Consider the following 14,529-nt stretch of genomic DNA (forward strand, 5'->3'; position numbering starts at 1 on the left):
CACACACAGAGTCACCCATGTCACGAGCTTTGCTTGCCCACAGCTTGAGGTGCAGTTTCCCCCAAACCCCTACACCTATCTCCTTGAAACTTGGCAGGCTTTGTTGCCTCAGCCGGGGCTATCATCCCTGCAGTTTTGACCCTGCTGTGGCTTGACACATACACATGACATGAGTTTTTTTTGCTTTCAAGACTTTGAGGTGCAGTTTCCTGAATCCCCTGCACCTATCTCCTTGAACCTCAGCAGGCTTCATGCACGTAGAAGGGGCTACCATTCCTGCAAGTTTCAACCAAATCAGGCCAGAAATGACAAAGTTATAGGCTGTTTTGAGCTTCCCCATTATAGCTGATGGGCGAAACATCAAAACAGCATTGAAAGTTTTGCTATTTCGACGAACCGAAACAGAACAGAAGTTTCTAATTGAAATGAAATTCAAAATGAAATGCAAATCCATTGAAATGCAAGTCAAAACAGAACAGTGCCATTTTGCACAGCCCTATTGCCCATATCTCATTCACTTTGAAATCCCTGGGAATTAAAGTGCCATTGGCCTTAATGATGCAGGAACTGGCAACAATTGCAGCAACAGCACTCTGGACTACAACTGGTATGAAGTGACTTCCAGCCAAAGTTGAACTCCTTTAACATTATCCACCCCCACACACAGCTGTGCCTCTCAAAAGTAAAGATCTGCTGTGTTAATATTTCATTTGAACTTTAAACCCCAGACAAAAACCAGACCTCCAGACACCCCCCACCCCCCTGCACACACACACACACACACACACACACACACACACACACACACTCCTTTGAAGGCAGGTGTTGTTTGGATGAGCAATGTTATTACCTAAGAACATTAAGCTTGACAAACCTTGCTTCTGTGTCCAAAGTGCATTCCAAATGATGCAGCCACCTGGAAACATTGCAAAATCCCACGAGTCCAACCTATGTCAACAAAAACCAAACAACCCCCGCCACTGCTTTGCAGTGACTGCAAAGCAAAGCGTGAAACTTTTATTTAGCCTTAATTATTTCTTTCCAACTTTGAGCACATGGTGACAGCTGCATCCAGTGAAGGGACAGAGTATTAAATATTAATTTCCTTTAGAGTGGTTACTGAAGTTGCACCCTCTCCTAGCTTGCTCCCCCCGCACTCACCTAGACACAACAGCAATCTCACAATCCCTGGCTCCTGACTGCTAGCCCTTCTGTACCTCATTGCCTGTCTCCACTGCCTGTGATAAGGGGCCAAGTACAAGCAGTGGGAAGACTAATTCCTTAAAGGGCTCGGCCTAAAGAGCAGGAAGTCTCCTTGAACCACTTTCTGGGAATCAGTCTGCCCACAACCTGTCTCTCCTTCTATTCCTTGAATATGCACAAAGTATTACCAATGAAGAAAGGGTACCTCAAGTGCCTTGGGCAGGGTAAGTACAGCCTTCAGGTCCTGAAACATAAAAAAGGCAACAAGATTTATAGCATGTACACATATTCAGTCTCCCAGGAGAAACTCTTCCAGGAACGATTTAACCCTGGTTGTTTCCAAGGTATTTTTCTCTTGGAACAGCCATTTTTACCCTGGGAGAAAAAGCCTGAACATTTGTACCCTTATGGGTTTCTCCTGGAAGAGCTTCACAGAAAGTGCTACAAGTTAGACTGATCTTCCAGACCCAATAGACATTTGCTGTTGGGTTGGGAGGGTGGGGGCTCGAGCTCTGTTTTGGAGCCAATCCAGCTGAAAAGCTGCATGTGTTTGCAGCTTCTCTCTCCTAGCCCTGCCCCTCCCCCTCCCAGCTCCAGTGCTGTCTGCATGATGGGAGGGTGGGGGAGAAGGGAGGGAGGGAGCTCACACTGGCGTTTGCCCAGACTGCACTGGAGTGGGAGTGAGTGGATTGGAGGCCCCCACCTCAAGATGGAGGGGCTCCAATCCACCTGCCCCCCATCTAGTGTAGGCTAGGCAAACCCCAGCCCAAACTCCCTCTCCTCCCTTCTCCCCACTCCCATCATGCACATGGGGTGAGAGTGGGCTGCCACTGTGGGCTGGGGCCGGGGCAGTACTGGGCTGGGCTGTGCTTGAGGTAGGCAGTGGCAGTGCTAGAAGGGAGGCTACGGGGGGGGTGGGGAGGCAGCTGCAGCCACCCCAAAATTTGACATAGCCCTCCTCCCAGCACTGCTGCTGCCTGCCCCAAATGCAGCCCCAGCCCAACCTTCCTGTCAGGAAGAGCCCAGCACTGCCCCCAGTCCCAGCCTGCAGTAGCAGCCTGCCCTCACCCTGTGCACAGATACAAGGGCACGTGCCCCCCATGTCCTTCTGGGGTATATGCAGCAGCAGGAGCTGCCACCTCCGCCCTATGCCCCCAGACAAGCCGCTCATGGATCCATCCTTTGCCCTGCCCTAGCTGTGCAGCACCTGCCCTTGCCCCAGCCCCACTCGCTCCAACTTGGGGGCTTCTATCTGTCCCCTCCCCCACATGGCCCTTCCCTCACAACAGACTTACCAGCCAGACCTGGATGCTCTCCACGCGGCCAGGCTGTGCTCCTGGCCACCTGCGTGCTGTGCTGTGGCTGTGTGCATGCACGGGGCATTTATCGGTGACATTATAAGCCACATCAGCCAAAAAAAGCCAATTGTCAATACTGTCAATTTTATTTATATCGATGCCAATTTGATATGGGACCGATGTATTAGGGCTGTGTGAAATGGCTGTTTCGATTTGGTTTCAGATTCAGCCATTTTGGAGGACAGTGGTTCATTCTTGTGTTTCAGATCTCTGCTCCCTGCAGAGCCAAGTCACGTGGCAGGGACCAGCACTGCCCTACCATGCAACCTGGCTCTGCAGGGAGCAGAGATCTGCACCAGGGTCTCCTCCGCACCACTGCCCACACCGGATCTCTGCTCCCTGTGGATCTCTGTAAAAAAAGACCTGGAGGTTACAGTGAACAAATAGCTGAATATGAGCCATCAGTGTTCCCTTGCTGCCAAGAAGGCTAATGGCATCCTGGGCTGCATTGGTAGGTGTTTTGCCAGTAGGTCAAGGGAAGTGATTATTCCCCTCTGTTCAGCACTAGTGAGGCCACATCTGGAGTACTGTGTTCACTTTTGGGCCCCCCAATACAGAAAGGATGTGGATAAATTTGAGAGAGTCCAGCAGAGAGCAACAAAAATGGTAAGGTAACTGCGGCACATGACTTATGAAGACAGGCTGAGGGAACTGGGCTTATTTACTGTAGAGAAGAGAAAAGTGAGAGGGGGATTTAATAGCAGCCTTCAACTACCTGAAGGGAGTTCAAAAGAGGATGGAGCTAGACTGTTCTCAGTAGTGGCAGATGACAAAACAAGGAGCAACGGTCTCAAGTTGCAGCAAGAGAAGTTTAGATTAGATATTAGGAAGCACATTCTAACTAGGAGGGTAGTAAAACACCAGAACAGATTACCCAGAGGTGGTGAACTCTCCATCCTTGGTGGTTTTTAAGACATGGCTAGACAAAGCTTTGGCTGGGATGATCTAGTTGGGGATGGTCCTGATTTGAGCAGGGGACTGGACTAAATGACCTCCTGAGGTCCCTTTTAACCCTAATTTTCTATGATTTCTATGATCAAGAACAGCATGTCTCAGGCTTATCTAATTTCCTTCTACAAAGTAGCTTACCTAATGGATAAGGAGAAAGCAATTGATTTGAAATGGCCTGACTTTAGCAAGGCTTTTGGTACCATCCCACATGACATTCTCATAAACAAACTGGGGAAATAGAATGTAGATGACATCCTGATAAGGCAATTATCCAGATGTTTGAAGAAATAGACTCAAAAGTAACGATCAATGATTCAGTGTCAAACTGGGAGGCCATAACAAATAGAATCCCAAAGTGCTCTTTCCTGGGTCTCATACTAGGCATTATTTTCACTGATGCATATATAAAGAATAGAAAATAAACTTACAACACTTGTAGATCAGTGGTGGCCAAACTTTCTGGCATGTATGCCACAAGTAAAGTCCAAAGCATGAGGTAGTGCCAATGGGACATGGCAACATTGAATTTGACAGCACCTACCCCCATAGCTCTCAGAGCCCTTGAGACAGCAGTGACCCCTGACCAAGGTTTGCTCTAAGGTGCACGTGTGCACGGCCACACACGAGTTAAAGTCTGGCCACGTACCAACTTTTTCAGGCCGTGAACCCACTGGGAATGGAGCTGGGCTGTGGCGTGGGATGCTTACTAAAGGTAAGCTCCTCCCTGAGGCAAGGAGGAGGCAGGGGCTAGTGTGGGCCCCGCCGGCTTTGGGGAACTGCTCCACTCCCACGAGTTGCCCAAATAAACCATAAAATGGTTTATTTGGGCAACTCGTATGGTCAAGGGCAACTCGTATGGTCAAGGGCCTGCAGACCAAGCCCTACGAGGAGAGACTAGAGAAACTGGACCTTTTCAGCCTCCGCAAAAGAAGGTTGAGAGGCGACCTTGTAGCTGCCTATAAGTTCATCACGGGGGCACAGAAGGGAATTGGTGAGGATTTATTCACCAAGGCGCCCCCGGGGGTTACAAGAAACAATGGCCACAAGCTAGTAGAGAGCAGATTTAGACTGGACATAAGGAAGAACTTCTTCACAGTTCGAGTGGCCAAGGTCTGGAACGGGCTCCCAAGGGAGGTGGTGCTCTCCCCTACCCTGGGGGTCTTCAAGAGGAGGTTAGACGAGTATCTAGCTGGGGTCATCTAGACCCAGCACTCTTTCCTGCTTATGCAGGGGGTCGGACTTGATGATCTGTTGAGGTCCCTTCCGACCCTAACATCTATGAATGAATCTATGAATCCCCTGCAACACCTCAGGGAGTGAGGAGGCACGTGGCATCAGGGCTGAGGAGTGGAGCACTTCCCTGGAGCCGGTGGAGCCCTCAGAGGAGTTCCCCAGAGCCAGCAGAACCTCACTCGGGGCAGGCAGTGGCTCCTCCCCGAGGTGAGGCAAGGCAGGGATGGAGGCTGGGGCAGGGGCTGGCATGGGCTCCGCTGGCCCTGGGGAACTGCTCCGCCAGCTCCAGGGAAGTGCTCCACTCCCCAGCTCTGATGCCACATGCATCCTCGCTCCCCAAGGTGATGCAGAGGAGCAGAGCAGTTTCCTGGAGCCCACGGACCCAGTGCCAGCCTCCAGGCCCCAGCCCCACAGCCTCCAGGCCCCAGGCTCCAGCCCCACAGCCCCCAGCCTCGAGCCCCCAGCCCAGGGTGAAGAGTGAGGAGCTTGCCTTCGGTAAGTGTCCCACACCGCACCAAAAGGGGGAGGCAGGACCGAGGCAACGTGCTCACGGACTGCTATTCCTTAGAGAAAACATTGCCCCTGACTCCTGCTCTCTTCCCAAATGCCACTCTAATCTCTTCTCCCTTCTCAATCTGCCACATGCCACACCCACCACCTGCTCATGCCACTTGTGCTATGCATGCCACAGATTGGCCACCAGTGTTGTAGATGATATCGAAGTGTGAGGGGTTGCAAGAACTAAGGGGATAGGATTTGACATTGAAATGTCCTTAATAAATTGAAAAAAAATGGCTTGAAATCAATTTTAAAAATTCAATTAAGACAAGTGAAAAGTACTAAACATAAAAAAGAAAATGCATATGTTCAAAAACAAAATGGAGGATAAGCAGGTAGGAAACTTTGCTGCAGAAAATGGTCTAGGGGATGTAGTGGACCACAAGGACAAGAAAAGACAAATGTCTTTTGCAAAACAAGACAAATGTCATAGGAAAAGACCCAAAAAAGCCAGACTATAGGAGAAAAGAATTCCACCTACAGCCAGCTCCCATATCTCAATAAATGCTACTATCACATACTCAAGTATTTAAAAGCTTATTGCCAGTGGCATCTAAAACTTACCCCATTAAGATCCAGTTAAAGATCCAAGTCAGTTCACTCCTAATAAATCACAGTTGCCTTTTTCCACAGAGGCCAAGCCAGCTGTTAGAATACCTAGATTAATTATAGGCCATTCTTTTCATTTTTGAACAGTTAATAACTTCAAGGGACGAATATTCCTTTACCTAGGGAAACATGTAGATTGTCATTTAGTCATATCAGTATGCATCTCTTGGACAATTTTGTTATTTTAGATCATTTCCTTTGCCTTGCCCAGACTAAATCAACAAATAAGCTGATAAACAAATTAGTCCTTATTTACTCACAGGCAATTTTATATGTCACTAATTATTACTTGCTATTATAGCAACTTACCTCACTTCCTATAATTTTTTTTTTAATTAAGGGTGCAAGACACTGACTTGCATCTAAACACTCTGTCCCAGTGTTCCTTCACAAACAGGGCAAACAGGAAATTTTGCATAATTTTCAATGTACTTTATTTTATTCTGGCATTGGTCTGTTGGCCCACAGGGTGTTTAACATCTTACCTCATTTGAGTTTCCAGCAGATGAATTTATGCTGCAGTTGTTGTCTGGAAGAACACTGCCCCTTCCGCTGAGTAAACAAGGCAAGATTTTATTTCTCAATTTTAGATAGGGAAGAATTCTAGGATGTAGTGGCCCTTCAGCAGATACCCAGGCTGGGGAGACTGTAAGTGCTATGTGCCTAGAAGGGAAGGAGGCAAGCCCATGGTCTGCAGCCAGGGGTGGATCAGCAGGGGAGGCAGTGATGCAGTTATACCCCCCCCCCACCTTTCATTCCTGCTCCACTCAAACTTTAAAACCAACTGCCTGGGAGGAGCAGTGGCATCTCTATTCAGGCAGCAGTAAAGAGTCAATTGCTATCATGTCGCATTATAATCTACTCGATTCCTACTAATGTTATACTTGTTTTCGCTTTGATCTTAAACCAAATAAAATAGTGCTAGGCCCCTAGTATATTAGCAAAGCTTCTTGTTTCTATAGAAAAATATGTTTTGTGTTATTTCTGATGATGTGCCATATCATCTGCACCCCCTTTTCAAAATCCTAGATCGACCCATATCTGCAGCCCCACATTTCTTATAGTAGTCACCAAGGCCAGTTAGCAGTAGAGAGGAATACTTGCTGTTCCCTTACAGCGGTAAGTTCTCCTTGTTTACGAAGGAGCTCTTGACATGGCCTCTGGAGCTTCTCCTGATACCGCACAGATCTTCATTGTCCCTAATATAACTGACAGCTTGTTGAGCACCATTATTAGAATAGACAGAAATTTTATTAATAGTAAGTGTCCCTGATCTTAACATGACTGGTCTTTAAAAAAGGCATTGCATTTTCTGTGCTATGGTGTTCATGGGAGGATTTTTAATTAGTTCATGACAATAAAAGGCTGCCATTCAGTTTCATAGCTAAATGGTATGCTTCATTTTCAGTGATCAGGTCAATCTTTTAACCAAGTAGCATACAATGAATTATTATAACATGACATTTTGACATACTGTTGGGAATGAAAAAGTGGCACAATGGCACAACTATCACGAGTCTGCAATTCAGACAGGCCCAGAATTGGTCACTGAGCAGCTAAAACTGAAGAGCTGACTGGTTTTCTTTGTGTGTGTGACTGGCTGTGCTCTAGTTCCCCATTTCTCTCACTCTGCAAACTGTGCAATGGAAGTGCACGCAGGAAGCAAGGAAACTACTCCACCTGCTGTTTACAGTCTGCTTGGCACATGCCCCAGCTCAATGCAAGCATGCAGGGAGCTAAGGGTTTGGAAAAAAATCTCCTGTTCAGAGTTTCCTAGGCTTCTGGAGAAAGAACCATGCCCTGGCTTTTGATGATGGCATGAAGTTGCTGTCCAGCTTGGGAAAGAAGAGAAAATAATATCTCCCCTCCCCCCGCCTCCCCCCCCCCATGTGGACTGATGTGCAAGAAATTCCTAGATGTTAAAATCCAAACTGTGAGTTCCTGTGAGGAGCTGAACTTCTTAGGTTACTACCTCTTTTCCCATGGCAGAATGGAATTTTTCCTTTTTTCCCCCCTAATATGTATTTATTTAAATCAGAGGCTCAGATCTACGAGTTCTAAACATTTGAAGGACCAGAAGTAACCAGAAGTTCAGTTCACTAACCGTAGATCAGCGATTCTCAGCCAGGGAGCTGTGCTACAAGATCCGTTTAAGGATGCTGTGCTGCCCTGATACCAGGTGGAACTGCTCTGCTGCCTCTCCCACTTTGTCCTGGCCCAGTCCCCACACACATACAGCCTTGTTTTTCTGTGCAGTTCCAAGGCTGCTCACACCTCAACACCTGACTGCCTTTCTCCTCCTTACAGAGCTAAGTACAGTACTGACCCTCACAGCTGCTGCTCCTCTTGTCAGCTTTGCTCCTTTACACCCTCCATCCAAGCCAAACCCAGGAAAGACTCTTATGCTATGACAGCTCAGCAGCAGCTACAACAGAGCTACCTCTATGCTTCCCAGCACCCGCAGGGCTCAGCAGCACCAGATCCAGCTGCGTCTCTCCCTGCTGTAACCAGGGCAGCATTGATGCTGGCCCTGGCAGAGCGCAGGTGCCCCTTTGCTGGTTCATTGCATCCCCGTCCCACACAGGGACTAGAGTTGGAAGACTGGGCAGCATGGTTCCCCAGAGCTTCCCCTATTCGCCACCAGCAATTGCATTTGTTTTGACAGGAGGAGCAAGGCGCACTGGTTCTATGGAGCAGTGACTCAGAGGTTACCCCATGGCTGATCCAGATCTTGGGACAAGGATGCCCAATAGCAGCTGAAAGAGGAGAGATGTGTCCTTACAGGGGAAGCTGAACTCCACTGGCAACTAGGAAGGTTATTTGATCTGGGCACAAGATGTGGGAACCCACACTTGGGGGGGCGGGGGTGCAGGTTAAGCCATGAACAGTGCTACCCTGCCCTGGTCAGTGCCAAGCACAGGGAGCAAAAACAGAAAGTCCCAGAAATAGGATTCTGCTGAAAGGCAGCCGCCCCCTTCTTTAATCAAAGCCCATAACGGTCCTAAGAGGCAGGAGTGCTGAGTTTAGAAGACAACTCCAGAAGATCCCATCCTTAGTAAGGTACATAGTAGATCTTCCTGGTTAGACAAAAGAAATACCAAAGTTATCTTAAAGGCAATGCTTAGTTGTGTGGCAAAGCACTGAAGGGGTTTTGCTACAGCTCCAGGTTTATGAGTTTAGTCTTTGCTCTGGATTCGGGTCAAAGGCCACATCTCCAGTCAAATCACCTATACAGAGGTAACTGAGGAATCCAAGATGGCCAGATATGGAGCTAGCCACATCATTCCTTTGTGTGCTATTGACTACAGAAACTGATGCTTCTTCACAAGCAACATGACCAAAGATCAACAGTAAGGCAAAATAAAGAACTAAAAACTGAGAGGTATGACTGGCAAAAATAGGTTCCTGTTAGGAATCCAAAAGCAGAGGTGCAGTTTAGTTAGCACATTTGCAAAAGTTTACTAAAATCAGAGTGTGTCATTACAGTTAATTCATTAAAATAAACCAAGCATCTGAGCTATACAAATATTAAAGGCCAGAACTTGCCATATGAAACTGGGGCACTGGGGAAACCTAGGAAATCTGCAATATATGATAAAGGAGGATAATGCTATATAATAAAATAATTAAATGTGTACACATTTTAATTTATTCTGACATCTAATGTTACACCTCATTTATCTGCTTTTACTAAAATTCTGTTGTACCATGCTGTGATTCCAAACTGGAAGAAAAATGTACTTCTAAACTGTAAAGAAAGCAGGTTTTCAGATATGCATAGAAAATTGCAACTTGAACTTTTCCTTTCCCAAAACTCTCCTGCAAGTGTCATGCCTTTATTTTGTCTGTTATGAAGAGCGACTATTTAACCATCATACAAGTATTGGGCAGTTCCTTTCACACCAAGGCCAGTTATCTGTTTAATAAAAAAAAAGCAAAAGAAAAGATTACTCTATAGTTGGTTGTTCTGAAAACATTTCTGCCTAATACAACCAAACTATTAACTGCATTAACCTCCCCATACCCCAAAAAGGACTTTACATCAAGCAGAACTGGTAAAATCCAAAAAAAGAGGTTACTACATGAAGTTAATTACAGTCTTTTCATTTACATGAAAGATTCTTAAATGGGACAGTGATAAGTAGTAGTAAAAAATTTCTAAGTTTAATTTCCATTAATAAAACAGAATTAACTCGGTCTTCTGTTCTATAAAGTATCCAGCTATGGTGCTTAAATGGCCCCTTCCCTACATTTTCTAAGCACCTTGGTGATTTTATTCTATTTATCTTAACACTACCATTCTGAAATAAGAAAATATCTCCATTTTGCAGTCAGAGACCTGACACAGGGTGTGTGTCTACACATGCAATTAATGTGCAGTAAGGTTACTGCGCAGTAAAATAAGGTGCAGTAAATTTCATGGGCAACTTTTCTACATGTGCACCCTGCCAGGTGCAGATTTGCTCCCAACAGCAGCAGCTCGGTCCAAGGCTGCTTCTGACCTGCTCCGCCTCCTGCACCAACCAGGAAGAGCTTCAGGGAAGTGCCAATCCTGACGTGCATGGGGCCAGGAAAGATGTGCCAGGTGCAGAGGCAGCTGTCTCCCGGCCCCGTGCACACAGGTCCCTATGTGCACAGGGCTGGGAGACAGCTGCCCCTACAGCCAGCACAGCTCCCCTTGCATGGGGGAGCAGTAGCTCCCTACATGTGTGGTACTACACGTGTAGTATGCACAGTAGCTACTGCACGGTTAATCTAGATCCAGGTAGATACAGATAGTAGCCAACCATACAATAGACTAATTTACTGTGCAGCAAATGCTGCACATATGTAGATGGTGACACTGTACCATGCAGTAGATTAGTCTACTGTGCAGGAAAGCATCTCGTGTAGACGTACCCAGTGAAATGAAAACCCAGATCCTCAGAGATATTTAGGCACCTGATACTCACTGAAATTAGGAATTGTCAAAACTTGATCCCTCCAAGCTGCAGAGGCAGGCAATTATTTTGGGCAGAGGGCTGCTTACTGAGTTTTGGCAAGCCTTCAAGGGCTACATGACAGGCAGCCCAGGGCAGATAAATATTAATTTTCTAAATTTTTTTAGGGGCCCCGCAGGCCGGATAGAATGAGTAAAAAGGAAAGTTTGCCACACTGATCTAAAAAGAAACAAGGGCCAAAACATTGAACAAACAACTGGCGGACATAAAACATGCAGAACAATTACCACCACAATTGCCATTAGATCTAGGCCAGACGGGCTAGATTCTAATCTCCGCTAACAAACCTAGAACTCACACTTCTTTTAGCTGAAAGAAACAAAATTCAATCACCTTGAAAATCTCTCCTGCCTGAGGTTCTTTTGCCAAAGCCTCCTTGTCCAGCCCATCATAGGCAGAAGTCACATACATTTCTGAATAGTCTTTTCCACCAAAGCAGCACGAAGTGATTCTTGAAGCTGGCAGCTTCACTGTTTGGATTCGTTTCCCTGAGGAAAAACAGCATTTCTTTTGTTTACATTTTTTAGGGCAAAATGTAACACATTATTTGCTGCTAACATATGCGCAGCAACTGTGTAGGGTTGCCAACCCTCCCGGATTGGCTGGGAGTCTACCGGAATTGGCATCAATCTCCCAGTGACTATTGAAAGCAATCCAGGAGATTTGAATAGGATATTTTAAGAAAATGAAATTAATGACATTCCGTCATGTTGGGGGAAAAAAAATATGCTGGAATCGCTTCAGTCAGAGTTGCAACCCTACCACTGTGCTGCTCAGAGAGACTGATTTTTACAGCGCAGACATTGCCTTTCAGAAAAAAGCAATTTCCATACAGTTTGTGCAGAAATGTGCTGTATTGTTTCAACAGTGTCATCTCTAATTACCTTTTACTTCCCAGCAAGTTTTGTATGCTTCCTTCACACAGCTCCATTTCCCTTTTTCAGGTGGTAACAGTAACGTATGCAAAACAAGTGCAATTAGAAATAGACAGGCCTCACATTGGCGGAAGCCCTTGTTCCACCAAAAACCACCTCAGTACCAAAACATCATGAAGACCTGTGCCATTGTGCATCTGCTTTTTGGGCCAAATTAAGAGTGCAAAAAGAGGTTGATGGTTCACCTCAGGTAAATCAATGCGAGTGATATCATTGCAACATAAGCATAATCTTCCCTAATTGCTACATCTAATCCCTCCACCATTTCATACAGGAGACCTAACACAGACAATGCAGGCTGAGCTCATGCAGGAAATATGTTGGGGATATATTGCTAAATCCAGGGAGCAGAATTAAGATTGCATTGTGCACCTCAGCTGGGTTTTTTCCTTGTTTTCAAAACTTAGAGGTTTGAAATACTGCCACTGAATACTCACTAAGGATCCTGGTTTTCTCTGATTAAAAAAAAAATCCTCAATTTTCAGGTTAAAAAAGGTAACCTGAAAGCCACATTTTTCTGTGATCAAGCTGAAATATCGTTAATACATAGATATATATCTAGATATATATAGATAAATAGATAGATAGATAGATATCTATCTATATACATCTAGCTATATATCTAGATATATATGGTGGTGTTTCAGTTTGATCATGGAAAAAATGTGGCTTTTGCATCACTTTTTTAACCCGAAAATTGGGAAATGTTTAAATTCAGACAAAACCAGGATCGCTGATGATCGCACATTGCTTGTTGCCATTTCTTGTAATGACAAAAATATGTGTTCCAGAATCAGAAAAGGACACAGACAAAGGATGTGGTACAAGCAAACACTACAAAGTGAACATACCACAAATAATGCACATGTCCCAGGCCCCAACTTGGTGCATGTAGTGCAATTCAGCCTCTGGGAGGACTTACCTGTCTCAGGATCTATACGGATCACTCTCCCTCCATCAATGCAGGCCACCCAAAGTTTCCCTTCTGCATCAATGCACATCCCATCAGGCATTTGCTCCTCCTTTTCAAGTTTGTACACAGTTTTACGGCAGGCTGCAAGATGGAATTCTGAAGTCAGCATTGGATGTGGTGGGCTAGCCCAGACACACTACAATGCATCAATTTAATGTTTTCCACAATCATATTCTTGCAAACAAATAAACTCATTTTGTGTGACGGAGGCATAAAAATGAGTATTGTACACGTGCCTGAGAAAACTGATGTGAACACAACTTGGACTGACAAAAATAAATAGCCAGTGAGACCATTGTGCTCTGAAGCTATCTTGAATTTCAATTTCTTTGATTTTACCAAGAAAGGGATACCAGCTTTTGTTGCTGAAGAGTTTGTTCTATCCATATTACTCAAGGTACTTTGCGTTAAACTAATTTTTGATGGTCTCAGGCACAATTTCACTTCAGGTGCTCACCGCTGATGTGAGCCTGTGCCTTGTTCTGTACATAAATAAAAAAAACCTCTTTAATTCCATTTAATTGTAGGTAATACATAAATCTCCCCAGATGAAGAACAAGAACCTGCTTTAATGTTTCAAGGAACTGGCTGTTCATCAGCTAAGTATAAACCCTTATTTTAATTGGGCTTTTGACAATGAGGACTGAGAATTTTCAAAATTAGGCACAAATAATTACATGTCTAAAAGCCCCAAACGTATGATTTGATTCATAGATTGAATCTATTAATCTATGAACCTTATGATATGTGCAGGAGGACTACTGCCTGTGTGCAGAACCCTTTTTGCTTCATAGGTATATAGCAATCTGTGTATGCACAACAATATTCTGGTTTGGGGCTTTTAGACATGTAATTATTTGTGCCTAATTCTGAAAATCCTCAGTATCATAAGGTAGGCTTGTCAGTCTAATTGGCAACTACAGTGGAGATTCACCAGGATAAATCCAAGACAAAAGCAAGCTCAGGTACAGAATGTTGTCATATTTTGGAAAACAGGTATCCTGGAACCTTTTTTACAATTTTTATCACCTAAAACTATAGAAAAATGTAGAGAAGGAAGATTAAATCTACCTAGACCATTTTACCCACTAGTAAGTATTTTATTTATGTTTGCAAAAACCTGAACAGATTAGCGTTACAAAGGGATTTAATTTGATTATTTGAATTACAACTGATTCAGCTGAATTGTTGCTCTTTAGGATGGGCAAGGACGGCAAGAAATATTTCACTGGCTGTTTACATGTTGTAAATAAATTGCATCAGTTATGCTTTTACATTAATTCACTTTCCTCTGCACAAATATTGAATAACCAAGAAATCTGCCCAAACAGCAAACTTTAAGTGAAAGCCACAGAATGTTTGTGGAAAATTTTAAAATTCCATAATTTTGATTTCTGTTCATACTGGAAACTTGATATTAGAAATGTGCTTCTGAAATCAGTGGAGAGAAACAGTGCATGACCTGTGTAATGAGCAGGGATCCTTGTTTTCCATGATAAAAAAAAAATCACAAATTCTCTGATAAAAATCCCCCCCAACCTGTGGTTAAAATTAAATGCCACCAAAGCCCTGCTGGTGTCCCTCACTCCCCCACAGCACCACAGCCCTCCAGCCCTGCTTGTACCCCTTGCCCCCCACCCACAGGCTCTGGCCCCCCAGCCCTGCTGGAGAGGGCACCCAGCTGCCAGGTCTATGGGGCCAGGGACCCA

General features: G+C 45.0%; 1 protein-coding gene across 4 annotated transcripts in view; it reads right to left on the reverse strand.

The window, feature by feature from the left end:
• Positions 1-7,819: 7,819 nt before the first annotated feature.
• The window catches only part of LOC102563786 (regucalcin-like), a 29,403-nt gene continuing 22,693 nt past the window's right edge, over positions 7,820-14,529 (reverse strand). For all 4 annotated transcript variants that reach the window (XM_019484937.2, XM_059720949.1, XM_006277451.3 and 1 more), the window contains 3 exons: positions 12,770-12,901; positions 11,246-11,400; positions 7,820-9,828 (listed from right to left, as the gene is read on the reverse strand). In XM_019484937.2, the coding sequence (XP_019340482.1) occupies positions 9,778-9,828; positions 11,246-11,400; positions 12,770-12,901 (338 nt within the window). In that variant the 3' untranslated portion in view covers positions 7,820-9,777. The remainder of the gene's footprint in view (positions 9,829-11,245; positions 11,401-12,769; positions 12,902-14,529) is intronic.

Source organism: Alligator mississippiensis, chromosome 1, assembly GCF_030867095.1.
Source record: "Alligator mississippiensis isolate rAllMis1 chromosome 1, rAllMis1, whole genome shotgun sequence".
In the NCBI taxonomy this organism is placed as follows: domain Eukaryota; kingdom Metazoa; phylum Chordata; order Crocodylia; family Alligatoridae; genus Alligator; species Alligator mississippiensis.